At 58.0% G+C, this 26,840-nt stretch overlaps 1 protein-coding gene across 1 annotated transcript; it reads left to right on the top strand.

Annotated features, from left to right (window-relative positions):
* Nucleotides 1–598: 598 nt before the first annotated feature.
* Nucleotides 599–26,802, top strand: EMWEY_00020330 (HECT-domain (ubiquitin-transferase) containing protein, putative; the record flags this gene model as incomplete). The annotated part of the gene is made up of 10 exons (XM_013480373.1): nt 599–10,048; nt 10,547–10,704; nt 11,097–11,920; nt 12,179–17,003; nt 17,244–23,838; nt 24,011–25,402; nt 25,526–25,848; nt 26,037–26,166; nt 26,317–26,460; nt 26,614–26,802. 10 exons carry the CDS (start codon nt 599–601, stop codon nt 26,800–26,802), a joined length of 24,030 nt encoding a protein of 8,009 aa, XP_013335827.1.
* Nucleotides 26,803–26,840: the final 38 nt, after the last annotated feature.

Below are 26,840 nucleotides of genomic sequence, written 5' to 3'. Positions count from 1 at the left end.
TTCTTATTCTGTTTCTTATTCATTCCTGCTGCTGCTGCTGCAGGAGGAGCAGCAGCAGCAACAGCATCAACAGCAGCTACAGGAGCAGCAACACCAGCAGTAGCAGCCGCTGCTGCTGCTACTGCCAAAGTTTTCCTCCCCCTGCAGTAAACCATAAGCCATAAGAAGGGGACACTTGTACTGTCCCTTCCTAAGACAAGGTGTCTCCTTTTCTTCCTTGTCTGTGTCTCCTTAGCTCTCCTTTTTCTCTTCGTTATTTCTCCTCCTCCTCCTTCCTCTTCTTCTTAGCAGCAAGGATAAGTCCTTATTTTATATATCTACTATATAATACAGCCTATAGGGCTTTATAAGCTCTCCTTTCCTGTTGCTGCTGCAGCTGCAGCAGCTGCTGCACCTGCTGCAGTGATACCTGCTGCTGCCTCCTGAGGCCGCAGCTGCTCTTTAGGGATGGCTGCAGCAGAGGGACAGCTTCATCTCTGTCCCGTGTCTGCCCCTTACTATTCTTAGCAGCAGCGGCAGCAGCGGCAGCAGGAGCAGCAGCAGCAGCAGCTGCAGCAGCAGCTTGTCCTTGTTTACTAAGCAACCCAGTTCTGTAAGGATGGAGGCGGAAGGATCTCCTCTTTTTCCCCCTCATACGGGGGCCCCCCCTAGCATGCGTGCAGCAGGGGCCCCCCCAAACGTGCAGGCAGCAGGGGGGCCCCATACCATGCATGCAGCAGGGAGACCACCCTCTGTGTCTGAGTCTCGAAGTTGGGAGTCTGCTGCTGCTGCAGCTTCTTCTTCAGCAGCAGCTGCTGCTGCTTCTTCTGGTTGTTCTCTTCTGTCCCCTTTTGTGTCTCCTGTGTATCTAAGGGAAGAGGGCCCCCCACCATCCCCTCATCCCTTTAGTTGTTATACCCTCCTTAGTCGTACAAGGGCCCTGGGGCCCCTTAACAAGGGTACGGAAGTTGTCCTTCTTGAGGGGGCCTCGCGGCTGCTGAGGGCCTACCGCAGGAGACAGCAGCACAGCAGCAGCTGCAGCAGCAGCAGCAACGTGGAGTGTATTGTAGAAAGTGATATAAGAGGAGGGGGGCCCCGCTCTGCCTCCTCCAATTGGGTACCGAGGGAGGCGGGGGCCCCCCGGGCAGAGACGACAGGGGAGTCTAATAGTGATGGGCAGTACCCCTGCCCTGCGGTGTATACAAACCCACAGCAGCAGCAGCAGCAAGCTGCTGCTGCTGCTGCTCTTGGGTCTGGTTCCCTGTTGCCTCTAGTTGGAGTGCTAGAAGAGACGCACTTATGCTTTTGTCTCTCGAGGCTCCTCGTCTCTGCTGCTGTTGCTGCTTCCCTCGGCGGTAGCAGCAGCAGCAGCCCTTGGACGCTGCCTAACCTGGAGCGACTATCCCTCCGCGGCCCAGCAACGGGGCAGCAGCACCAGCACCAACACCAGCAGCTGCTCCAGCTACAGGCGCAGCAGCGCCAGCGGCAGCAGCAGCAGCAGCAAGGGGGAGTGCGGGAGGGTCTATGGGAGACCTTTCCTTTGAATCCGCTGACGTGGGCATGGACCCCATATGATAGCACTGCCCGCAGCTTAGCTCTCCAGCAGCAGCAGCAGCTACTGCTGCAGCAGCAGCAGCAGCAACGGCAGCACCACCAGCAACAATTACAGCAACAACACCAACAACAGCAGCATCCGCGGGACCCTTCCAACCTACCAGGGGGGGCCCCACGGGGCCCACTTCCCTTAGCAGTCGATTCAGGTGAGCTGAGGCGTCTGCTGCGGTTGTTTGGGGGGAGAGAGCAGCAGCTGCGGCGCCTGTGGCAACGGGCTAGAGGGCAGCAACAGCAGCAGCAGCCGCAGCAGAGAGCAGCACAGGAGCCACCCATAAGAGGAGGCCCTGTCCCCTCGGCGCAGACGTCCCCCACAAACGCTGCTGCTGCAGCAGCAGCTGCCGCTGCCGCTGCTGCTGCAGCAGCTGCAGCAGCGGCAGCAGCAGTTCCAGGGACTCCAGTAGCTGCTCCAGCGCCAACAACTCCAGCAGCAGCAACACCAACTGCAGCAGCAGGAGCTGCACCGCCGACACCTGCAGCAGCAGCCGCACCGGCAACCCCCGTAGCAGCAGCTGCAGCAGCAGGAGGAGGAGCATCAGGAGCAACAGGATCTGCAGCAGCAGGAGGAGGAGCAGCAGGATCATCATCATCTTCTTCTTCATCTTCATCATCTTCTTCTTCTCCTTCTTCATCATCATCATCATCATCTTCTGCTGCTGCTGCTGCAGAGGAAGCAGCAGAGGATCCAATTGCCCTTTCCCTAGAGTGGCTGTCCCCACAGCCTTTGTTGATTTCTGCTGCAGAAGAGGCGGGGTCTTCCCGTGTAGAGGACTCGGAGGGAGTTGCTGCTGCTGCTGCAACAACAGCAGCAACAGCAGCAACAGCAGCAACAGCAGCAGCAGGAGGTTCAGTATTGGAGGAATGTCTAACAGCATCTGTGGGTAGTTGTGCTGCTGCTCCTGCTACGTCTTGTGGGCTGCCGCGGGCGCTGCAGCCGCTGCGGCTTGAGCTGCAGTCTCTTGTGTCTGCTGCAGCAGGATTAGGATGTGGCGTTGCTGCAGAGGGAAGCAGCAGCATCAGCAGCAGGAGAGCAGCAGAACAATCTTTAAGAGAACGATGCATGCAAGCAGCAGATGCATGGGCAGCAAACGAGGGACTAGGAGGGCTGTGGGGAGTGGAGATGGAGAGACAGCAGCAGCAAAGACAGGGAGAGGGAGAGCTGCTGCTGGGCAGTTTAAGGCTGCTGCAACAGCAGCAGAAGCTGATGCTGCAGCAAGACGAACCCAATTCTGCTCCCCTATGGGCCTTGATGGCACTGCAGCAGCAGGGGGAATTCACTCCGCAGCTGCTGCTGCAGCTGCTGCATGCAGCAAAGGCGCGATTGCTCGCCGAGCTGCCTGCAGCATTTGGAGGCCCCAGCAAGAGGGCATTTGCTGCTGCAGCATCAGCAGCAGAGCAGCAGGACGGAGACAGCGAAGAGCTCTTCGAGACATCCAGCTGCCGCTGCAGGGGCACACCAGCACAGAAAGAAATGGGGACTTTGCTGCGTCTGCTGCTGCAGGAGGCGCAGCGGCAGGTTCGAAGTAGCAGCAGCATGCAGCAACAGAAGGAAGGAGACACCCAAGGAGACAGTAAGGAGAAGAAGCAGCAAACAGCAACACACCAAGGAGACAGGAGACAGCAGGCATGGGAGGCTGTTGCTGTTGCACTTGACTGCCTTCTTTTGCATGCGCTGCATGGCAACAGTCTCTGCTGTCTCCTTGACTTTATTTATCTCCTTATCCAGACAGCTGATGGTCTCCAGTGCAGCTGCAGCAGCAGCAGCGGAAGCTCGTATACGCCGTCTCCTTCAGCAGCTTCCCTGTCCCCAACCTACCCTGTCGGCAGCAGCAACAGCAGCAACAACCCCAGCATCAGCAGCAGCAGCAGCTCTCCAAGGTTTGAGTTCCCCTCTCTTGATGCGTTGGAGTTGCTCGCGCTGCAGCGTCGCTGCTGGTTTGGTGTGCCGCAGGATTCTTATAGGAGACAGTATATTGTGGGGGGGCCCCTTGGGGGGCCTCTAGGTGCCCCAGTAGGAGGCCCCCAAGGGGGCCCACTGCGAGTTATGTCGAGCGGCCTAGGAGGCGCAGGGGCCTCCATATCACAGCTGCAGCTGCTGCTGCCAGAGCCTGCTGCTGGAGAAGAGGCAGCAGCAGCAGAAGGAGAGATGGAAGGCGGAGGAGATGAAGGAGGTGCATGCGTGCTGCTAGAGTTCCTATATGGGAATGAGCGGCTTATACGATTAAGGAGAGAAGGAAGCTGCAGCAACAACAGCAGCAGCAACAACAACAGCAATAGTAGTAGCAGTACCGTGGAGGAGATCACTAGCAGGAACGGCAACAGCAGCAGCAACAGCAACAGTAGCAGCAGCAACGGCAGCAACAACAGCGTGGGTGAAGATGCGGATGCGTTAGTTTTATACATTGAAATCACCTCTACTGCACTAGCTGTATGGGTACGGGGAGGTGGGCGATCTGGGGGGGCCCCTGGGGGCCCCGCAAGTGTCTCTAGTGAGGAGGAGACACCACCGAAGGCAATGGTTGCTGTCTTTGAGTTACAAGGAGAACGCATGATAACCCTTGAGCTGCTGCTGGATAAAGGTGTCTCTCAGGAGGGCATAGGGGATGCTGCTGCAGCAGCAGCTGCTGCTGCAACAGCACCAGCAGCAGCAGCAGCAGCAGCAAAAGACCAGCTCTTAGATCGACTGCAGCAACCACAAGAAGCCCTTGTCCTCTTCATTAATGGACAAAGACTCTGCTGCCTACCCTTACCCACCCCTCCCCCGGGGCCGCCCTTGCTGCAGCTGCGGCCTAAGCAGCTGCTGCTTATGGCACATCTTAGGGGGAATGCGGTGCTGCTGTCCCCTCCTTCCCCTTCTTTCTCTTCCCCCTTTATGGAGGAATTACGAGCACGTGCTGTTCTCTCTAATGCCCCCAAGTCTCTCCCCAACAGCACTAGCAGCAGCAGCAGCAGCAGCAAGTTCTCGTTAGAGGAGCTGCTGCAGCTGACGTGTGAGGCTGTCCATAGACTGTGTATGAGAGCAGAGGAGGATGGTATGCTGCTGTGCTGCAGCACAAGGGAACCTTCTGCTGCCTTTGCTGCCCTTACGGATCCTCTATCTAGTGCTCATAAGGTCGTTGCTGCTGGGGGCCTTGCTGCTGTTGAGGCGGCTCTGCAACTCCTTGAACACCAGCAGCAACTTTGGCAGCAGCAGCAACAGCAGCAGCAGCAGCAGCAGCTGGTGGAGGTAAGATCGAGTCCTAGTCCCAATGCGTTGGAGCCATCAGCGTGTTCTTCTCCTCCTTCCACCAGCAGCGCGAGCATGGGTTTCTCGGTGAACGGCAGCCGCAGCAGCAGCAGCATTAGCAGCAACAGCAGCAGCGGCTGTAGTAGTACCCTGGGGGAGTCTCCATTGCCTGTCTCTGATGTGCGTTGGCCCATAGAGCGGCAGGAGACACTTAGAGAGCAGCAGCAATGGCAGCAGCGAGCGGAGTGTATGTACAGCTTATTGTGTGTCTTAAGACTTTTATTAAGCAACAGCAATCGTGTCCTTGGGGGAAGGGGACTGCAGCAGCTAGGGTGTCTGTCTCCTCGTCTTATGGATGTATGGTTATTTTATTTTCATGCTTCGCCTCCTGCTGCTCGTGTCTGCTGCTGCAGCACATGCATGCAGCAGCAAGGAGGTGGGGGTCTCGAGTTAGCTGCTGCACTATTTGATGCACAGGGAGCCTCATGGCTACTTAAAAAGGCATGCAGTACCCTTGTTGCTTCTGCAGCACCAGAGAACCTTCGCGTGCTGCTACAGCGGGCAGAACCTCGTGCACTGCAGCAGCTGCTGCTAGCCCTCAGCAGCAAGAGGCAGCAGCAGGAATCTACCTTTATTCAACAGCTGCTGCAGGTACTTGAAGGACCTAAGACAGGCCGTATCATCGTCAATAGGCTCCTTCATGAAACAAGGGGCCAACATTGTACACAGGGGCCCCCTGGGGGCCCCCACCGTAAACATGCTCAGCAGCAGGCTCTCCCATTACCACAGCAGCTGCTACCAGGTTGTCAGCTGCAGCTGCGGGTAACTCCTGCGGAGGCACCAGAGCAGTTTGGTGCTGCTGCAGCAGAGCAAATACGCCTCTTGGCAAGGGGCCCACAGAGCAAAGAATATATCTGGGGGCGCCCGCGGGGACTCCGCCTTGTGGGCGCTGCTGAGGTTGCAGCAACTGGCGGAGACAACATCTCGTGGGTAGCAGGAGCTCGCAAAGCCGTCTCTCCCACATCCTACAGACAGCAGCAGCAGCAGCAACAGCAGCAGCAGCAACAGCAGCAGCAGCAGCGACAGGTTGAAGATTCATCTGTTCTCCATGACGCATGCGCTAAACTAGCATCTCATCACTACAGCGGGTTTTGGCCTCTTCTCTCTTCTCTCCTTGAGGAGACAGAGACGCAGCTAAGGGATGCCCTTAATGGTTCCCAGCAGCAGGCTGCTGCCTCACCATCATCTTGCTGCAGCAGCGAGCGTCGCAGCAGCTGCGGCAGCACCATTGGAGGGATTGTATCAGCTTCTTCATTAGGATCGGAAGACTCCTCTCGCAGTCAAGGATGGAGTGCATGCAGCTCCTCTAAGCAGCTGCATGCATCACCAGGATTTACCTTGGGGGCTCTGTGTAGCCCGAGACTAATGGGGCTACCAACGGGTGCGGGGACATGCACCGAGGCCTCTGCTTGCGAAGAGCTGCTGATGCGGCCCTCTCTATGGATACCGCTGCAGCACCGCCTGCACCAACTACATGCAGCGCTGCAGCGGGGCACAGGGGAGCTTTGGACATCCACAGGGACACAGGGAGCTTCGCGTGGGGAGAGTGGCTCAGCAACTGGCTTCGGTGGTGACAGCAGCAGCAGCAGATGTAGTAGCAGCAACAGCAGCAGCAGCAGTGATGCAGCTGGGCGTGTTGCTGCACAGCTAACACGGCACGCAGCAGAGCTGTGGTTAACGCAGCTATTCCGGTCTCTGCGGCGTCGGGGATCGACAGGCCGCAGCAGCACCGAGCGACAGCGGGTGGGCAGCAGCAACAGCCAGCGCTGCACTGACGCACCAGCCGACACAGCTGAGGGGCAGCCGTCTTCTGGATGGGTTGGCGGTCCTCTGCCTTATCTTTCTATAGGTGCTGCTTCTCCTAATGCTGGCGGCAGCAGCGCCTTTGCTGCAGCACCGAGGGAGGGGCCAACACACGCGGATGGCGGTAGGGGCCCCGGTCTCTCTTTTGGGGGGCCTCTGCTGCTGTGGGGGCAGACAGGGAAGTCGTCTGCTGCTGCAACGTCACAATACTTGGAGAAACTATTTGCTGCCTCCTTAAGGACAGCTAACAATCTCCTCGGTCTTATGCTAGAGGCAGTAGCGAAGGGGGGTGCTCCTGCAGTTGCTGCCTTAGTTGGTGAGGTTAGCAGCGGTAAGGGTGCTAGAGCAGCAGCAGCAGCAGCGGGTGCGGACACGGCTGGTAGTGCTGCTGCTGCTGCAGAGGAGAAGGAGGGATTAGAAGCAGCAGATGAGGGAAAGTGTGCTGCATGTACACAGCAGGCGCAGCAGCTAATGGGCCCCATAGGGGCCCCCGACCCTGCGCTGTTGCATGGGTCCGCCTTCTTAGGGGGAGGCGTGCTGCCCCTCATGAGTTTCTTAACCCCTTTGCTGCAACTGCTGGTGGCAACTGTACAAGGCAACGAGAACAATCGCAGCAACAATAGCAGCAGCAGCAGCAGAGGTAACACCAGCAATAGCAGCAGTAAATCCGTTCGAGGTGTGGTTGCTTTGGAGCAAGACGCTGCTGATGCTGTTGCCGGCGTGATCGGGTTTGTGCTGCGGCTGTGGCCAAGCATGCTGCAGATGTCTCTCCGTTGTTTGCTGCTGCTGCGGCAGCTAGGTTCTTGTGTGTCTGAAGATATGCAGCAGGGGAATCTGCATCCTTTGGTGCAGCAGCTGCTGGGTCTGGTGTCTGCAACAGCTAGCGTGCTGCAGCAGCTTAGCAGCAGCACCTTCCCTGCTCTTCTTGCTGCTGTAGACGTGTCTCATGCAGTTTCGTTGGAGACAGCAGAGGGACAAGCAGCTAATGCAGTATCCCGTGCAGTTGCGGGGCTGCCGCCCCTCCTGCTGGGTGGGGCGCAGTATATGGCTGCTGCTGCAGGGCATCCCTTGAAGCCCTTAGAGCAGGCATTAAGATCGAGTGTCTTGCTGCTGCTTGATTATACACCCCGCGCGGTGTTGCTGCAGCGGACAGTGTCCATTGGTCTCCCTGCAGCAGTAGAGGACTTCCTCGCAGCAAGCCAGCAGAAAGAAACTCCTGTAGTGCCCAGCCAGCCCCAAAGTGATCAGCAGCAGCTGCTGCCGCAACCAACAGCAACAGCAGCGGCAGCAGCAGAGCAGCAGACAGGCGGACTTCATCTTCATTACCGTGGCATCTCTTCTGCTGCTCAGGGGGAGGAAGGAGGTCCCCAAACCCCAGCGGCAGATCGTGCTGCTGCTGCTGCTTTTGAACCCGTAGCAGCAAACGGGCAGGCACGGAAAGTACCAGGCTCCTTCCCGCTGGGTATTGCCGACCGCCTGGCGATTTACCCGCTACCCACAGACACAGCTACTGCCGCTGCTTCAGAAGCTACAGCATCAGCTGCATGCGCCGGGGTAGATGGTGCAGCAGCAGGAAGAGCAGCAGGGCAGCAAAGCAACTGCTGCCCTTCGTTGCTGCGGCTGCTGCAGGGACAGCCGTGCGGAGATCCGAAGTTAGCGGCGCATTTTGCAGGCTTCCATCCTCGTGTTGCTGCAGTGCAGCGGGCGATATTTGCTGCAGTGTTGCATGTGCTTGGATATGAAGGAGGCACCAGCATTGAGGGGGCAGGGGAGGCAACAAAAGAGACAGAAGAGCAGCAGCAGCAGCAGCGGGAAGCACTTGTTAGTCTAGCAGCAGCTGTTGCTAAAAGAGCAGTTATACAGCTGCTCGCCACATGGCAGAGGAGAAGAGCGGAAAAAGGAGCAGCACAAGATGCAGCTGCTGCAGACACAGAAGGTGGTAGCCCCACACCCTTAGCCTTATCGGATTCTGATGACTCCTGCAGCAGCAGCTGGCCAGCTAGTCCTACTAATCCTGACGAGCAGCAACACCAGCCGCCGCTGCAGCAGCAACAGCAGGAGCACCAGCAGCAGGAGCTTCCGTGGAGTCGAGCAGATGAAGCTCGCGGAATTGTGGAACGCTGCTTGTGGCTGTTAACCTGCTGCCCTCGAGGGCTGGCGAGCTCGGAGGGTCGTTTGCTGCTGTCAAGACGGGGAGGGAGACGTCTCCTCAGCAGTCACCTTGTGGGGTCCCACAAAAGAGACATTGTAGGGGCATCGATGCTCCGCAGTGTCTCCTCTCCTTCCCTCTTTGGCCTAAGGAGGGGGGGATGGGGAACAAGTGTTGGTATCATTGGTGGTGGCGGAGGACGCCAGCAACAGCAGCAGCAACAGCGGCAGCAACAGCAGGAACAGCAGCAACGAGTACAGCAGCAGCGGGTGTGGGTCCCTGGTTCCTCCCGTGTGGGGTCTAGCTCATGCGGTGGGGCGCAACAGTCGGTGCGCCTCCGCCGTCCGTCTCGCGACAGGAGTGTGGAGACACTTACTGCTGCTGCTCTCCGCTGCAGCTGGGGCCCCATAGACCCAAAAGGAGACGCCGAAGCAGGGGACCCTGCAGCAGGCCTTGGCTTTGCCCGCAATGTACAGATGCTTAAGCGTTTCCTCCGCAACGGGAGGCGCCGCAGCAAACGCAGCGCCTCGCAGCCGTGGGGCGCTTTAACTCGCACTGCAGCAGCAGCAGCTGCTGCTGCAGCTGGTGCTGCAGCAGCCGCTTCAGTAGAAGGCTCCGGAGCCTTGACTGCTGCTGCTGCTGCATCTGCTGCTGCGCGGCGGCGACGAAGAGCAGCACGTGCTTGGGGGCCTTTAACACTGCGATCATCAGGAGGACGGATGCGGTGGATGTCCTTGCGAAGGGTTCCTTTGGAGGGTTATTTTGCTGCTGCTGCTGCTGCAGATAATGAGTTATCTGGTGGTGCTACAGAGAGTAGTCTACAATCATTGGTTGATTTCATGTTAAATGGTGCAGATGTCTCCACAACAAGACGTGTGCTGCTGGTTGAGCAGCTTGCTGCTGTGGTACGTTTTGTTGCTGTTAATAGTCTACGGGCCCTTGTACTTGCAGGGCTGTGCTGCTGTACGGATACACCTGCGGGGCCGTGTCTCATAGATGGAGACGCATCAGGTGCGCCCCACAGCAGCTCGCATGAGGGCCTCCTTGGCTTCGCCGCTGCTCCTCAACGACTGCTGCCAGAAGGAGCAGCAACAGAAGACGCTCTTGTCTGGAGTGCTGCTGCAGCAGGGTCTTGCAGCACGCGAGAAGGTCTAGGGGCAGCAGGAGTGGATACCTCTCTCGTTCCCCATCAGCAACAGCAACAGCAGCAACAGCAGGTGGTGCGAAGCAGCCGGAGATTGGATACAGCCCCATCGATTGCATGCACACGCAGGGCATGGCTTAGTGGAGGAAATGTGTCTACTTCAGGGGAGGGAAGAAGAGTGTTTGCTGCAGTTGAGCAGCAAACAAGTTTTGATGGTCCTCTGCAGACACAACGTTGTTTGGAGTCAGAGGGGAGTGATGGTAGCTGTAGGGAGATTAGCTGCACTACAGCAAGCTCAGAGGGAGGATGCGTGCTGCAGCAGATAGATGGCGGCCTGAGGCAAGGACAGGGGCTTCCGCTGCTGCTGCAGCTGTTGCTACCATCAGCAGCAGCAGTTGCTGCAGCAGCAGCTGCTGCTGCAGCAGCAAGAACCACCGGTCTTGCACCACGCAGCATCCTCAGCTCCCCACCTAGTGGCACAGCCAAGAGGTATGCGGGAGTTCTGCTGCTGCGGCTGGTGCACTCCGTGGCGGTTTCCTTGTTGGGGTCGACTCCTGCCTTTGCTCCTGCTCAGACAGACCGCTCCTGCAAGACGGGAGACGGACACCGCAGCAGCAGCAGCAGCAGCCACAGCAGTACCCATAACAGCAGCAGCAGCAGCAGTGCGCAACCCTTCTGGAAGTCGCAGCCACTAGCGGACGCGCTAGACACCTCTCTCTGTGAAGTAATTCGGTAGGCAACGAGACGATGAAGGGCAGGGCGGCCCAAACCCTAAACCCTAAGCCCTAAACCCTAAGCCCTAAACCCTAATTGTGTGTGTAGTTCGTTGCTCCGTTCTTAATTGAATTGTTCGCGAGTTTGTTGTTGGTAGATAGTTATTCTTGTGTGTACTATTATTGCTTTCTTTTTGTTGTATATCTTATTCTTGTGTATATTATTATTGAATTTATTTTTATTGTATTTGTTATTATTGTGTTGGGTATTGCTGCATTGGTTATTATATCCTTTGGGGATAAATGATCATTGAGTATTTGTTTTTTATTTTTATTTTGTTTTATTTTATTTTATTTTTATTTTATTTTATTTATATTTTATTTTTTTTTTTTACGTGTGTCTTGCATCAGGACAGTATTTCGTTTCCATCTGCAGCAGCACATGGAGGAGATGTTATCCTTGGCGTTTCCTAGCAGCCCGGGTGTCTACCATTTGCTGCCAGCAGACTGTTGCTGGATGGAAGCGGAGTTGCAGCTCCTTACGCTGCAGTTATGTCTTGGCAGGGAGCCTTTTGCATGCAGCAGCAGCTCCGTGCTGCTGCTGCAGCACCTTCTTACCCTTGCTCTCCCTGTCCCTCTTCGTATCCTTCATGCTCCTGCTGATAGCCGATCTAGAGGTCTCTCTCTTGAGACTGTTCGCTCTAGAGACTTGCATGACGAAGCAGCACATCCGCGTATACCGACTAATACTCGGGACTCCTCTGCAGATCCTTTTGCTGTTGCTACTACTGCTGTTGCGGCAACACGGCCTGCAGCAGTAGCTGCAACAGCAGCAACCACAGCAGCAGTAGGAGAGCGGGAAGGGCTGATCTTCAAACGTTTTGCAAGTTCCTTCTCTTCTCTTGACTGCCTCAGCTCAACCCCTTCCCCTAGGGCAGTATATTTGCCCCTAGCAGCAGCAGTGACCCGCGTGGCACTGAGGTGTCTAGACAGCCGGCGGTGGAGCTCAGATGTGGGGTTGCTGCATCACGGATTCCGCCTGAGGGAGAAGGCCAGTTTAGGGGGATGGGTTGTGCTGCTGTACGTACAGCGCAGACACAGCGCCCCCCCCTTCTCGCCTCCTCTAAAGACTATATCCTCCTTCCTCCCGTCACCAGCAGCAGACGGGACAAAAGCAACACGGCAGATGGTGACTCAAATGGATCCTGCGGCACCCCTCACATTCTTTGCTGCAGGTATAAAATCCACGGCATGCAGTAGCTCCATTCTTCTTCTTTTTTCTGCATCGCTAGCTAAAGGACCCTTTTCCCCTGTCTGGGGCGAATCCAGTATCTAGGCACCCCTTGAACTGCTGCTGCTGCTGTAGCAATGGCAGTCGCTGCTGCTGCTGCCACTGCTACAACGCTTGCTTATTGAGGTGTGCTTGCTTTGTGCATGGAATGTATGTTGATCATGTGCGTGTCTTGTTCTGTTGCGGTGCTATCTGCTCACAGGTTCGACGGCAGGGGAGGCAGACGGGCGGGAGGAGTCGATAGCGGAGTTGCGTCTGCAGCTGCAGGTAGTGGGGGACGATCTGTGGGGTCGTCCCCTTGGCGGTGTCTCTGGAGGCAGTACCTGCGGAGACACCTCAGCACACTGCCGTCCCCCTTCCTCCTTGTTGCAGCGTGAGGGCTTTGCGCTGGAGGCGTCTGTTCAGCTGTCTGCTTCTCTGTGGGCACACCTATGGGCAGCAAAGGGCCTCCTGGTGTACGAGGCCCCACAAGGCAGCGGGGAATCGGCGGGAGGTATAGTGATCCCAGATGTGCGGTCCCCGATCCCGGGAAAGACCGAGCGGAGCTGCAGTGGATTGGGGCCCACGAAGGAGGAGGGTGAGGGAGAGGCCTCCAAGGTGCCTTCCACGAGTCCGGGAGGGCCTGGGGGCCCCCTGGGTTCGCTGCGCAGCGACGAAATATGCCCTTCTTTCTCTTGGGGTGTCTCCTGGGGTCTTGAAGAGAGAACACGGCAGCTGCTGCGGCGGGAGTATGAAGGCGCACGGCTGCGGCTGCAGCAGAGCGCATGGAGAGCATTTCAGTCTGCCCTTTGGTTTGTGTTGACGGGTCCGGACGAGGTTTATGAAGACGGTGACAGTGGGCGTTCCGCCGCTGCTGCTGTTGTTGCTGCTGCTGCTGCAGCGCAGCAGCACGGGAGGGTGTCGCGGAAGGCTCTTGAGGGTCTATCTTTCCTCCCCGTCGCGCCATCTCTGGGGCTGCAGCGCAGCATGCAACGAGCAGCAGTGGCAGTGGAGGCATTGAAGCTGTGTCTGAGTATAGTGCAGCGGCTTTCTGAGCTGCAGACACAAACACTAAGAGACCTGCGCCGCAGCAGCAGCTTGGGTCTTAGGGGAGGAGCTGATGTCCTCCCTGTCTGGTCCCGTAGCTCCACTGGTCTTGGGCGTGTAGAGGCGGAGAAGGACAAGGCGACGGAATGTGTTGAGGCCCTTGTTGCTGCAGAGACAATCTTAGGGGGGAGGTCAGCAAGTGAGGGCAGCAGCACATTAGGAGAGAGAACAACGTTAGGGGCAGACGAAGAAGGTACCAGTAGTGCTGCTACTGGGGGATGGCCAGAAAAGCTTCTCTTTACAGAACGCCTAATTGATAGAACCCTTATTCTGCTGCTAAGATGTGTTAGGGCCTCCTCCAGTGCTGCAGTGCTGCTGCTGGAGACCCTCTTAATCCACTTCAGGGCCCTCCCCTTACAGCTGGAGGCTGTCCTTAGGACTCTCCCTGTCAAGACCCGTTTGTATGAACTGCTGACGGAGTGCGTGCGCCGTCTAGCGCTTCCCTCCGTAGCAACGGAAACAGCAGGTGCAGCTGCTGCAGCATCAACGTCAACGACGTCTGCAACAACAGCTGCAGCAACAGCTGCAGTAACAGCAGCAGGAACAGGAGTCGGTTGTTCTGCTGGCACGTGGAGTGCATTAGGAACTCCTGCTCTTGTGTGGGGGGGAAGCGGGGAGGGTCTCTTTTCAAGGGAAAGCTCGTCAGAGACAGAGGCGTGTTGCAAGCTGCTGCCGCCTTTGCAGGCTGTCAGCGTAGGCAGCGTGATGCACTCTGCAGGGCCTCTGCTGCAGCTGCATCAGGAGACGGCAGAGGCAACAGGAGACGGTTCCCTTGAAAGGCCTCCTTTGGCTTCCGAAGGCCCCGAACAGGTGTTGCGAAACGAAGGGGAAGTAGGTCCAGGACAGCGGGAGGCCGGCGATCCTCGACAGCAGGAGGGGGCACAATCACCTCCTAGCTGGACCCCTGCTGCTGAGGGCGGAGGCGTTGTCTCTAACGCATCTGTGGATGGGCTTCCTGGAAGCCGTCCTTCAGCTGCAGTGGAGTTGGATGGTACGCTATCTTCGCGGCCCGCTGTTTCCGCAGCAGCAGCTGCTGCTGCTTCCTCAGCAGCAGCGGCATCCTCTGCTTCCGCAGCAGCCGCAGCTGCTGCTGCACCCGAGGAGGATGTTGGGGCTGACGGAGATGGTGGTGAATTTGCAGCATTGCCTCAGTCAGAGGTATTTTTATGTGGGGTACCATCGGATACGTTTCGAGCCGAAGTTCACGGGCGTACTCTGCACGTATTACGTGCAAGAGAGTTAGGAGGTGTTGCTCTCTGCCGTGCTCCTCTTACCTTCCCTGCCCTACAGGTAGAACCAGGAGAAGCAGCAGATGTTATTGGGTTTCGTGTATGGTCGGCTGGGAGGTTTGGGGTGACAGTCGCTCCTGCAGATTGCGTATTATCTGCAGCACAAGAAATCTTTGAAAGAAATGATGTTGTAGGGTTTCGTACAGACACTTGTCCTCCCTTCTGGGGGGATGTCTTCGCTACTACTGTCTCCTATCAGCCAGGAGACTATTTAAGTGTGAAGTTTTCTGTTGATGAGCAACCCAACGGTCAGCGCTGTCTCCATACCGAGTTGCATGTCTCCGGAGAAAGCATTGGATCAGTGCTTGAGGTATTTTATGATCAGCACTCGCAAGTTGAACAACGCCGCAGAATGAACCTTGTATTTGTGTTACAAGATCCCCTCACTCTTGTATACGGGGGACCCGACTTCACGCTGCAGTATACAGATCCAGACACCCACCAGGCCAATGGGCAGCAGGCGCTTCTGGGAGGAGCGGGAGAGGGAGGAGCGGAGGGGACTGTCTCCGGTGGGCAGCAAGGAGATCATACATCTCAAGGTCTTGCTGCGGCTGCCTCCCCACCCTCTCAGCAGACACTCAACTCCATACGCATGCACCCTCTTGTAGTCCAAAGCCTCCGCCTATACCAAGCTGTCTTACAGGCACCGGAGACACCGCTGCTGCTGCGAGCAGAAAGACGTAATGCTCTGCAGCAACTCGCAGCCACCATAGAGCACTGTACGGGGTCTCTTGGCAGCATCTTCGAAGGCCTCTGTGCTGCAAACAGCCATCAGTACGATCTCCTCCACAACCAAGGAGACGACTCGCTCCCGACGCAAAGACGACTAGCACGAGGAGAGAGCCTGCAGCTGCCACTCAACAGGGGACTACAGGAGCGTATCGCAGCCTTCGGCAGAGAGTCAAGTGGTGAGCTCCAGCTGTCTCTGCAGCAGCAGCAGCAGCCTGGGGATGAGGTTAAAGGGAGGGAGGGTCTGGTGGTGGAGCTTCCACGGAGACAGACAAGCACAGGATTGCGCCCGTGTCCGTACCAGCAGCAGCAGCAACAGCGTGCTGCACGAGCGAAGCAGGAGATGTTGGTGACGTGTAGGCGTGGCGTTGCTGCTCTTGGCGTGCTCTGCTGTGACTGCCTGGGTCGCGGGGAGCTGCAGGAAGTACTGGAGAGGGCAGAGAAACAGCGGCCACCTGGGACAATTGACCCCGACGGTATCCATCCCTCTGCTGCAGGAAGTCCAGCTAGAGGAGGAGGAGGAGGAGGAGGTGTTCCTTCATCTACAGCCTCGACTGCAGCGGGGCAGCAGGCATCTGCGCCAGCTCAAGGAGAGAACTGGGAAGCAGCAACTCAGCTTGGGTTGCCGTGGCTGTTGAGCTCTTCCTGTTTACAGCTGTCTGCTGTTGCGGGTTTAAAGCTAGAAGAATGCGAGGTGTTGGCTGTTGCTGTTGCCGAGCTTCTTACTTCCCCAGTCATACAAGGGACACTCCATCAGATTGCTGCTGTGGGCCATGTGGTGGCTCCATCTTCTGAGTGGGCAGAGCTGCAAGCACTGGCTCTTACCCTCGGCAGCAAAGCAATCGTAGCACTCTGTCTCCTTCTTAGAAGCATGCTCCAGCAGACACCAGAAGGAGACCCCCGTCTTAGTCCACGCACACAAAAGTGTCTCCTTAAGGTTTTTGTCTTCATGGAGCAGTTCTGCTTCCTCACTTCCGGCCTAGCCAGTCATCAGATTGATCCATTTGGTGCTGAAGAAGCAACGGCAGAATTCTCTCCTGCGTGCACGCCCACTGGGGCTTTGCAATCAACGACCATCCAGCAACCCTTCCAGCAACGCAGCGCCCGCTCAGCCAGCGTACCCGACTTGCGCCTACCCGTGACGGCGCCAGCCAGTGGTGCTACCCCAGCAGCTGCTGCAGAAACAGCTGCAGCAACAGCTGGGGTCCCTGTCCACGCAGCGGCTGGATGTGGTTCCCGCGCTGCTGCTGCCCCTCAAGACAGGTTCGGGGGGGCGTCTGACCAGACCTGGCCAGCATCAGGGCGAGGCCTTGTTGCTGGTACAGAGGGAGAAGGGGCGGCAGCGGAGGGAGCGGCGCCGCTGAGGCTAGAGGAGATTGCACGTCTTTGCGGAGTGCCAGAGGTAGTGCTGCATGCCGAGGGGCTAGAGCCGCTGACGGTCTCAGGAGAGGCGGTGTTGGCTGCAGGGGAGACAGCAAAAGTGTGGGGTTGGGTATACAAGGTGAATGAAGCATGGAATGACGCGGTTGCAGAGACAGTCGCACATGCGGTGGAGACTGCGCCGCCTGTAGATGCGCTGGGAATAGGAGGGGACAAAGGAGACACTAACATGTGTGGACAGCAGCACCAGGGAAGACGGCACCTCCACCGCGTACAGCAGCTCCTAGGCAACGGGTGGGACAATGCTGCTGCCGCGAGCTTGCTGCTGCCAAGGCCGCGACAAGAAAAGGGTTTTATTCACTTCCGTGGGCCTGTAGATGTGCGCGTCTTCAACTATGAAGGCGCTTGCTCTCTATGGTCCAGCCGCATGCTCCACCGCTTGCTGGAGCCCCCCCTTCGCTGGGCTTTGCGGCGCGACGCACTCCACCTCGTATGCACGATTGTTGCTCTCTGTCCTGACATGCTCCTCGACCGCCTTTACAGGTAAGACAGAGCAGGCCATAGCAGGCCATTGTTGTCTCCCCTTCAACAGCAGCAGCTGCAGCGGCAGCGGCAGCGGCAGCAGCAGGCGGCCGTCAGGCTGTGCCAGCAGTTGCGCGAGTTAGGATTAGTTGCATTAATGAAAGCATGAGCGCGTGAGTGTTTGTACTGACCCCTTGGGCGCTGTGTGGGCGTGCATGTGTGTCTTTTTTTGTGCTTTTCCTGTGTCTGTTCTTGCTACAGAGGCATAAAAGAGCCGCTGAGTTGCCGCGGTGTTGGCGAGCTGAAGAAGAGCATGCCTCGTCCAGGGGCTGTCAACCTGCTGCGTCTGTTGCGTATCTGTGCTTACTTCATTAGTCGGGAGAGCGACGATGGAGTTCCAGACTATCAACAGCCGTTTAGGGTGCACCTTCACGGGGGTACCTGTTCAGCGCAGCTGCTGCAGGATCTTGAGCGACACAGCGTGGAGGCGTGCCCCTTGTTCGGGTGGCAGCGGCTTCTATACCGGGCTGTCACTCAGTGGAGCCAGGAGGAGGAGGAGGCGTGCGTGGAGCGTCTTCAGCGGCTGCTGCAAACCGAACTGCTATACCATCTGATGGGTTCTGTTGGCCAAGTTGTGGGAAATGCAGGGGGGCGCCGCAAAAAGACCCCAAAGTACTGCGCCCTCGCACCTTCTGTGTATGTCGCACATTGGTTTATGGATGGGTTCGTGAGGCACCCGCTATGTCCGGGAAGCTTGAGGGAAGCCCTTGTTAACCCCCTCACATACTCTGCTCTATTTGGCCTCCTCGTCAACGGCATCAACTTACCCCTTAAACTCGGACTTGATGCAGCACGCATGACACACTGGCTACTCTCACGATATGCACTCCCAACAATCCAAACATGGCCAGCACATGCTCCCGCTCCTACCGTATCTGCATCTTCTTCATTTGTTGCTTCTGCTGGTGGTTCTTCGGGAATGGCTGCATGGTGCGCGTCTGCAGCGGGGCAGCAGCAGCAGAGCCCGAAGGCTGTTTCTGCGGACGCGTTTCCCGTTGTGAGGGCGACGGTTGGCGGCTGTCTGCTTGCGGGTCCTGGTCGTTGTTTTCTGGGTTTCCTTCAGGGTTATTTGGAGTGTCTGTGCTTTATTAGCGCCTCTGTGTTCGACAACATGGAGAAGGTAAACAACTGGAGACCCGCCAGGCTGGATTGCTTCTGTGCAGCAGACCTCAACAGAATTCATGTCCGTTACCGCATTAACTGCAGCCTTCTAACCCACTATCTCGCCAATGCCTGTGTTTCCATCCTTAAGGCGGACCGCTGGGGCGCTGTCTCCTGGGTGCAGCACAATACTGTCCCTCTTCTTGCAGACCTCACTGCCTACCTCATGGCTGCAGAGGGAGTTGCCAATGCGTCTTGCAGCATCACACCTAGCCAAGGCCTCCCTCCACCTGGAGCCCTCAACACCATTTCCAGGGCTAGCAGCAGAGGGAGCAGAGGCAGCAGGAGTAGGAGCAGCAGCAGCAGAAGCAGCAGGAGCAGCAGCAGCTGCAGCAGCAGCAGAAGTGTGGAGGCGAGCTGTGCACACGCCGCTGCTCCTCGGCGCCGCGGCAGCGATGATGCAGGTGTGATGGAAACTGAGTTGTCGAGGGTCCCAAGAGCCCAGGGAGCCTCTCTAGCCGACGATACCACATCGCCAGCAGTCTCCTTTCCTTTGCCATTCGTTCGTGCAGTGCAGACTCTGCCGGTTTCTGTCTCTATTGCAGAGCCAGTCGGCAGCACGAGCGCGGTGGGAAGGTTTGAGGCCTTCCCAGGGTCGTGTTTGCTGCTGAATCTGGAGCCTGTGTTCGGAGCGCAGAGGCGGGGACAGCCGCTGCTGCACGGCAGTTTGCAGGTGCCGGCGGATATGGAGAGGGGGACAGCCATAGCCGACGACATAAGGCCAGCCGGGGCCAGCGAGCTGCGGCAAAGCCCCCGTCTCCTCGTCGCCCTCGACCGAAGTCTTGAACACTTGGTTGGGGAAAGCAGCAACTGCAGCCAAACGGCAGGCTGGATGCTTGTCGGGCCTTCCGCCACCTCTACTAACAGTTTTCCTACCACCAGTAGCAGCAACAACAGCAGCGAAGGGGACTTCGGGAAGGACGAATTGCAGCTTTCGGTGGTTCGGGAGCCTTGCGAGGGTTCGAATGGTTGTGAGGCTGAAAGCGGCGAGGGATTAGCAGAGCGTCTAGAGGTTTCGAATCTGCACGGGTCTTCAAGAGGCGGACGAGCGGTATATGCATGCAGCAGCCTGGCACTGCAATGCGGAGCTTCTTCTGCTTGCTGCAGTGTTAGTTTTGCGGTACATTCAGCAGCAGGCGGGCGCACCGGGAATGCGAGTTGGGTCGAGGAGGGATTCCCGCTGACCCGCGTTTTCTTTGGAGCCGTAGATAGCAGACAGTGGGGGACCTTACTAGCTGGCAACTGGGACGGGACCTCCGACGCCGCGCTGCTGCAGCTAACATCGCGCGAGCTGCAGTGCGGCTTCGACCCGCAGCTACCGGGGAGGCATTGGGGGCTCCAGCTAGGGGGTCCTCTCCGAACTGACCAGAGGACTGGTCTCGCTTCCTTACTGGCAACACAGCGGGGGGAGAAGAGGCCCCCTCAGCCGCTTCATTCCATCGCTGGCTCGCCGGGCCTCAAGCTCGTGCTCCGAGCGGTGGGGCGCCACCTCCTGTGGTTCGAAAACCAGCAGCTACTTGCGGCCCAGATGCTACCGCCGGGTTGCACAGCGGTGGTGCCTGTCTTGCTGGTGGGGGAGCGGCCTGGAGCCGTCCCCCCCCCTCCGGCTGTCTCCGCTGTCTGGAGGCGTCTCCTCTTCGTCGCGACGCTGGGGATTTCAGAAACAAAATGCCCCGTTGTTGTCCCTTTCAACGAGGTCTTCTATTCCCTCGAGCCTGCCCCCGCAGATAGCCCGGCACAACTTCTAGGGGCCCCTGGAGGAGCGGCCAGCGGCAGGAGAGAGGACACCGCAGCGGCCGCTGCTGCCTCCGCAGCGGCCGCTGCTGCCTCCGCAGCGGCCGCTGCTGCCTCCGCAGCAGCAGCGGCTGCTGCAGCTTTGGGGGACCCTAGGGCCTTTGGCCAGCGGGAGGAAGAGGATGTTGCAGGGAATCGCCACAGTACGGCTGCTGCATGCGCAGCAGGTACTGCGGGCGGGAGCCCCGTCGCGGGTCACCTCTGGCGCGTGTTCCCGTTATCTCCGAAGATCCGGGGAGGCGTCAGCTTGCGGTTGCCAGTAGGGGCCCCGTCTACTTACTCCTCAGCAGTTTGGAGGTGGGTGCAGAGGCCGGAGACGAGTCGCGAACCCGTCATGGAGGAGGCCCCAATCGACAGCCCTCCGGAAGAATTGGAGGCGGCAAGGGCTGCAGCAGCAGCCGCTGCTGCTGCTGCCGCCGCCGCAGCCGGAAGCGCCGACCCCTGGACCGATTCCCGCCAACCCAGCCTGAGCACACCATTGGGGGAATTGGTGCAGCACGGCGCGGTGGAAGCTCCTCTGGTGCACGTGGGGGCCTCCTCTGCACCCACGCGTTCGCTCTTGTCTGCTGGGTCCCCGGTTGCTCCGGGGGGCCCTAGGGCCCCACCATGCATGGTAAATGTACGCCAGCAGCAAGGGGCTGTGACTGGGCAGATTGGCGACCCTCAGGATGGGGGCCGAGGGTGCGGCGTTCCTCTCCTGGATGTGGGGTCTATACACCCGGCGTTGCCTTTCCGAGTGCAGTTCAGAGGCAGTCCTGGGGTGAGTGAAGCTTCAGCGGGGACGCAGATGGTGGGAATTGTGTGGGGTTTGTGTCGTTGGCTTTGGTTCTCAAACGGTCGGCTTCTGTGCCCCCTGGATTTGCCTCTTGGGGAGCTTATGGGACTGCATGCAATGGGGGCCCAGCTGAACTTGCGCGGGGGGCCTAAGGCATCAACAGACGGTTGGAGGGAGGCACATGTAACTGTTGGAGTCCCGGGTTTCTCCCCCAGAGACCTTGTGGAAGTGGAGTTTCAACCCTCCATACCCGCCTTGCTTTTCAAGAAGAACGATGTCTACCAGTTTGGTTTCAGCTTTGAGAAGTTCTATCAGTGGGGGCCCGCCGTTGCTGCTCGCCAGATGCAGCAGCAGCAACTGCACATGCAGCAGCAACAACAAACACAGCAACAGCAACACCAGCAGCAGCTGCAACAGCAGCAGCTGTTGGTGTCAAATCAGCTACAGCACGACCATCTGAACCACCAACAGGCGCTTCAGGGTCCTGCGTCTCCTGTTGTGGTAAAAGAACGCGATACGATATTCTTTCCTCCCCAGCGGTTCAGGAGCACCGAGTTAGTTTCTGCATGCAGCTCTGGAGGCCCCAGAAGCGTTGGGGCTCCCGGGCCCCCCTCGCCAGCTCGGCACCTGGAGGTACACCAGGGAACAGTGTATGCGTTGTTCCAAGCTATCCGAGACCGAAACGTGCGGTGGATTGCAGCTTTCTTTGGGCAGTTCCCCAACTGGCTGGAGGCTCAAGACGCAGCGACAGCCCCTGCCAGCTGCACCTTCGGGTCGCTGGAGCAGCAGTTGGCGACCTGGTGCGGCGGGAACAGCAGCGGCAACAGCAACAACAGCAGAAGCAGCAGCGCACAACGGCAAGGGGAGCAGCTGCAGCAGCACATCGCAGCTCTGTATGGTGAACACGCGCACGACACACCCCTGAAGCTGGCAGTACAGCAAGGCTACATTGATGTCGTTCAAGTGCTGATAGAGGAGGGGGGCTGCAACCCCGAGGGATTTGGGAGCAGCAGTGACCGCAGCACGCCTTTGATGTTGGCTGCTGAATTAGGACAGGATCTGCTCGTGGCGACTTTGGTGTGTAGATACGGAGCTTGGGTGGACCGCAGAGACGCTGAAGGCAACTCAGCGCTTCACAGGGCGGCTCTTCGAGCTGCCGATCCCTCTGTTAACAACGGGAGGCCCACGGCTGCAGCACCGGTGTACAGACGGGGTTGCTATAACACTATTAAGCTCCTCTTGTCTCTTGGAGCAGACCCCACACTTAAGAACGATGCGGGCCTCACCCCATTAGACCTCATCGGCTCCAGAGGAGGGGGGCCTGGAGGGGCTCCACAGGAACGTGTCGACGCGGTGGCAGCCCTACTGAGGTACGCGACAGTAACGGGACAGTTGCACCAGGCGGGACTCGTTGCTGCTGCAGTCTACAGCAGCAACAGCACCTGGAAGGCGGCACCGGAGGCTGTCAAGGCCACTGGCGTGAGCGCATGCACCCCCTGGATGTGGGGCTCTCTCCTTGCGAACTGTACGGTGGTGGTGGGGGGAGCAGGGGAGGCGGTGCTGGGGCTTCATGCACTGTATATTGACGGAGAGCGCCGTGACGCGCATGGCGTTGAAGGCGGCAAGCCGATGCTGCCGTCTCCTGGAGGGGGGAGCCCCGAGGTGACAGCTGCTCTGCTGCATGGGGCCACGCCTTGTGGGTGCCAGCCGCAGGGACAAAGTGGAGTCTGGAGGTTGTCAGCGTTGAAGGGGCCCATGCTGCCTCAGTCTAGCAGCGCGGGAGACAAAATACTGGAGTACGTGGATGGGGGAATAGTGGGAAGGGCTGGCAGGCCGTCGACAACGAGCCTCATTAGCAGCAACTCCGCTGCAGTGACTCCCCAGCAGCGCATGTCAGGCGGCGCCTCGGGTACTCTAGGAGGGAGCCACCAGCCAAGCACCGGCAGTAACAGCAACAGCAGGAGCAGCTCGACTGGGTTTGTGCTCCCGTCCCTGCTGAGGCCTCCTGAAGGGCGTGTACCGGTGGCATCCGCTGACCCCCGGACTTTGCTGCAGCAGCTGCTGGTGTGGGGCCTGGAGTTGAGTGGAGGAGTGTCTTCCTCCCCACACTCAGAAGGGCCTTCTCCACCGTTGCGCGCCCCTCTTGCGTCCATATCCCCTTCCCTCCTTTGCAGCCTGGCCGTCGCAGAGGGTTTCGAGGACGTGCAAATGGTGTTAGCCGTCATCACGAGGCGGTTGATACTGCTGGAGGAGCAATCAGCAGCTGAGCGGATGCAACAACCGCCTCCCCAGCCCCAGGCAGCTTCGCCGCCGCAGCAGGGACCTCGCCCCATCCCTGCGGGGCCGCGCAGGTCCGACGGTTTAAGACAAAGGGGCGCGCGGGAGGAGGCGTTCCCGACAGCATCTGCTGCAGTTACCTGTCACAGCAGCGGCCTGCAGCGGCTTGCAGCATCAGCAGATGCTGCGGAGAGCCCAGAAGACCTTTGCAGGTTGCTTCTGTCGCTGGATTCGTTGGCTTGCAGCATCGAAGGAGGCACGCGAAGGGGCTGGGCTGAGAGCATGCAGCGACGCCTATGGCGACAGCGGGTAGCGCAAGATTTGGGCTATCAAGTGGCCGTGGGAGGGCCCGGGGGCCTCGTGTGGACTCCGGACGTGCAACTACTTGAGGAGGCCTCTGCGGGGATATGGAGCCAAGAGACTCGCCCGCTGCAGGCGGAGGGGACGCCGGCCTCGTGTGGGAATTGGGGTGTGTTGGTAGTGCAGGCTTTGGTGGAACGCGACGCCTTCATCTTGCAGACGGTGTCGAGTCGTTGGCCGGTGAAACTGGACATCTGGCTGCGGCAGCTGCTCGACCTTCTCGATGGGCCAGAGGAGGGACGCGCAGTACCCCAACCCGATAAACACTTGCGAATTGCGACCCTCATATGGCAGGCAGATCGAGACCGAGACGCCCTACTTCTTTCCCTAAACAATAACAGCAACGCCCCCTCCCCTCTCGGCGGAAAAACCAACGCTCTGGAGGAGCTGGAGAGAGCAGCGGCGCTCAAAGAAGAGGTCGTGACGCTTGTAAGTCCTATGCCTGGGCTCTAGCGTTTCGTGCAGCACGAGATGTCGCACGCTCTGGGGCCGTTGCGTGCTTGGTCTGTGTGCTGTAGGTTTTAGAATTTATGGTGTAAGGCTTGTGCATGCATCCCGACTGTTGCATCGAATTTCCACCTGCTGCTTGTTTGTTGTGCAGATTAGAGAGGCTTTACAAGAGGTGGCCTCAGATACTCCGCTGGAGGCACTGCTGCAGCAGGTCGTTGGATTGCGGTTGCGTCTCCTGGAGCACTTGTGTGCATGCGGCAGCAGAGCTGTCCCGTCGGTCGCTCCTGTTTTCAACATTCCCAAGTTGCCGCTTAACTACTACGGCTTGCTGACGGCTCAGCCAGGGGCTGAGTTCTTCCGCGGTCTTGTGCGGGAAGTGGACTCACAGATGAGAACCCCCTCGCGCGTGCCGTTGAGCAGCAGCAGCAAGATGGTTCTACAGGTGGGCCCTTCCGACTTGCCGATTGAAATGAGCGTGTATTTGTTTTTACGCCCGTTGCTGACCAACGTAATGGTGAGTTCGCTATGGAGGAGCATTGTTGAGAAGCTGGGGTTCTCGAGCCGAGAGCAGCCCTCGCTCAGGCTTGACCGGGGTCAGGCAGCAACAGCCAAACGCCTGCAGCACACATTGTGGTGTCAGGCCACGATGCAGCTCCTCGCAGCTGCAGCAAACCCCTGCCGCCTGCGAGCCAGAGTAGGCGACAGGCCTTTTCTGGTGGTGTTTAGGGGGGAAGGCGCCACAGACTTCGGCGGTCCGTTCCAAGAGTTCCTCTCCGGGGTTGCAAATGAAGTCATGGGGGCTGTAGCGGAAACACCAGACGCGTTTCTATCCTCCTCCTTCATGCCATGTCTTCCGTGTCTGAACGCTACGCATGCAATTGGACCCCACCAGGACTCCGTCGTGCTCCGCCCCGACGCTCGCTCGGCTTTGCCGGATCCCCTGGTCTCCGCAGCCGACTTGAGGCCGCCTCCTCCTCCAGAGGAACAAAATAGCGGCAACAGCATTGCTGACAGCAGCCGAAGAAGCAACCACGGCTGCCAGGAGCCATACCAAGCAACTTCTGAGCACCGTGCGGATGTAGCGTCCCGTCTGCATGCGGTTATCCCTCCAGGGGAGGGCTACCCAGTTCCGAGAGAGCTGGGCATCCACCAAAGACGCCTCCGCCGCAACTTGCCAGCAGAAACTCTCTGGACGTCTGACACTATTTTGAGCGCTCTTCCCTCGCCCGCCCGTCGCGTTCTGCCTCGCGGGCACGACCCGGACGGCTTGGGGTTGCCGTACAGAGATCCGCTAGAAGACCCTTTTTTGGCAGCAACGACGCGCAGGGAGGAGCTGCAGGGATCGCCAACCGCCGGGGCAAACCGCACGGCGAGTTCGCCGCCGGCAGAAGGGGAGGCTGTGGCGAATGAAGATCTTTACATCCTCATGTATGAGGCCTTGGGTCGCCTTATGGCAATGTGCTTCTGCATCGGAAGTGCTTTTAACGTTACCTTCAACCCCCTCTTGTGGAAGAAACTTGTTGCAGCCCCATTGAGTATTGAGGTTAGTCTTCCCTTTGGCATCCCTTTGATGCAATCTTAGCCGAGTGTTTCTTGTTGGGGATGCGGTGGCTGTACTGTTGCAGTGGCTTTTCATGTGTGTATTTGTGTTCATCTGTTTATGCAGGACGTAGCGGACTCCGATTGCGTAGCAGTGGAGATGCTTCGCTCTCTCCGGCGCCTTGCTGCAGTGCCGCCGCAGTTCTGGGACGCGACGATGGAAGCCTCCTTGTCGGATATGACATTCAGCGCCGAGGACACTCTAGGCAGATCTTGCGAGTTAGTGGAGGGGGGCGCAGACGTTCCCGTCAATGCCTTCAATTTGGCGACTTTTATTCGCCTCTCTGAACGATTTCGTCTTCTTGAGGGCCAAGAAGGCATCGAGGCTGTGCTGCGAGGCATCGCCGCCGTCTTGCCTTTAGGCCGCCTGCGGCTTCTGTTCGACTGGCGGTGGGTTAGAGGATACTGTTCCTTTTACCTATATAGCTACTAGACCGTCTAGCTCTGGATTCTGACACGGTAGTGGCTGCTCTGCGTTTGGTGTGATGCCACTCCATTGTGATTTTGGGTTTAAGAGGATAGGTGATTTTTCTGATATATAGCTTTTGCTTTAGAATGCGGAGTTGCCTTGAACTCAGGCGGTTGGAGTATCGCGTCTGCGGAGACCGAGAAGTAGATGTAGCCACGCTGAAAGAGCACACGGAGTGCTCGTCAGAAAGGCTTAAAGTGCAGCTTTTTGAAATTCTGGAGTCCTTCACCAATGAGCAGGTGCAACGCTTCCTCAGGCAAGCTACACCTCTACATATACCACATCTACAAGTGTTCGGTTTGTCTCGTAAGGATATGGAGTCTGTTAAACTCTGTGATAAGTGCACCAAGTGCATTGTCTGCTCTGAAAGATGTAATTAGGTTCCTCAGCCAGTTTATCAAGTGGCAAACTGTGTCATTTGCTCACTTCATGCAACCTGGAATTCATTTGCCTGCAGATTCGTCTGCGGTCGCTCGCGTCTACCGGTCGCCAGTAGTGACTGGCGGATGACCGTGGACTACGAAACTATTGATGTAAGTTTTCGAACCGGGTTGTTCCCATCACCAGAACCCTTATTGCATTGCAGGCCTTTCTGGCTCCGTGGCTTCCATTCTCGAGGGTGAGGGGTCCGTAGGTTCCCTCTGATTTACTTCCCATCCGTTTCTGTTTTCTACTGCTATGTGCAGCGTGGCGCCACTGTTAACGACAATCGGCTTCCAACAGCGGCCACTTGCAGCTTCCGGCTGGTCATGCCGCTCTACTCCTCCGTCGCCATAATGAGGGAGCGGTTGCTCTACGCGATTAACAACTGCACAGCAATTGACCTCGACGCCGTCGTCGTACACGAACAGATGCAGTTGATGTATGATGATTGATTTGACACGCTGCATTCTTTTCAGTATCAATTTTTCGT

The sequence above is a fragment of the Eimeria maxima genome, genomic scaffold (genome assembly GCF_000499605.1).
Source record: "Eimeria maxima Weybridge genomic scaffold, Emw_scaff186, whole genome shotgun sequence".
NCBI lineage: Eukaryota > Apicomplexa > Conoidasida > Eucoccidiorida > Eimeriidae > Eimeria > Eimeria maxima.
Note: the sequence above shows the minus strand (reverse complement) of the source record. Positions and strands in the feature narration are given on the sequence as shown.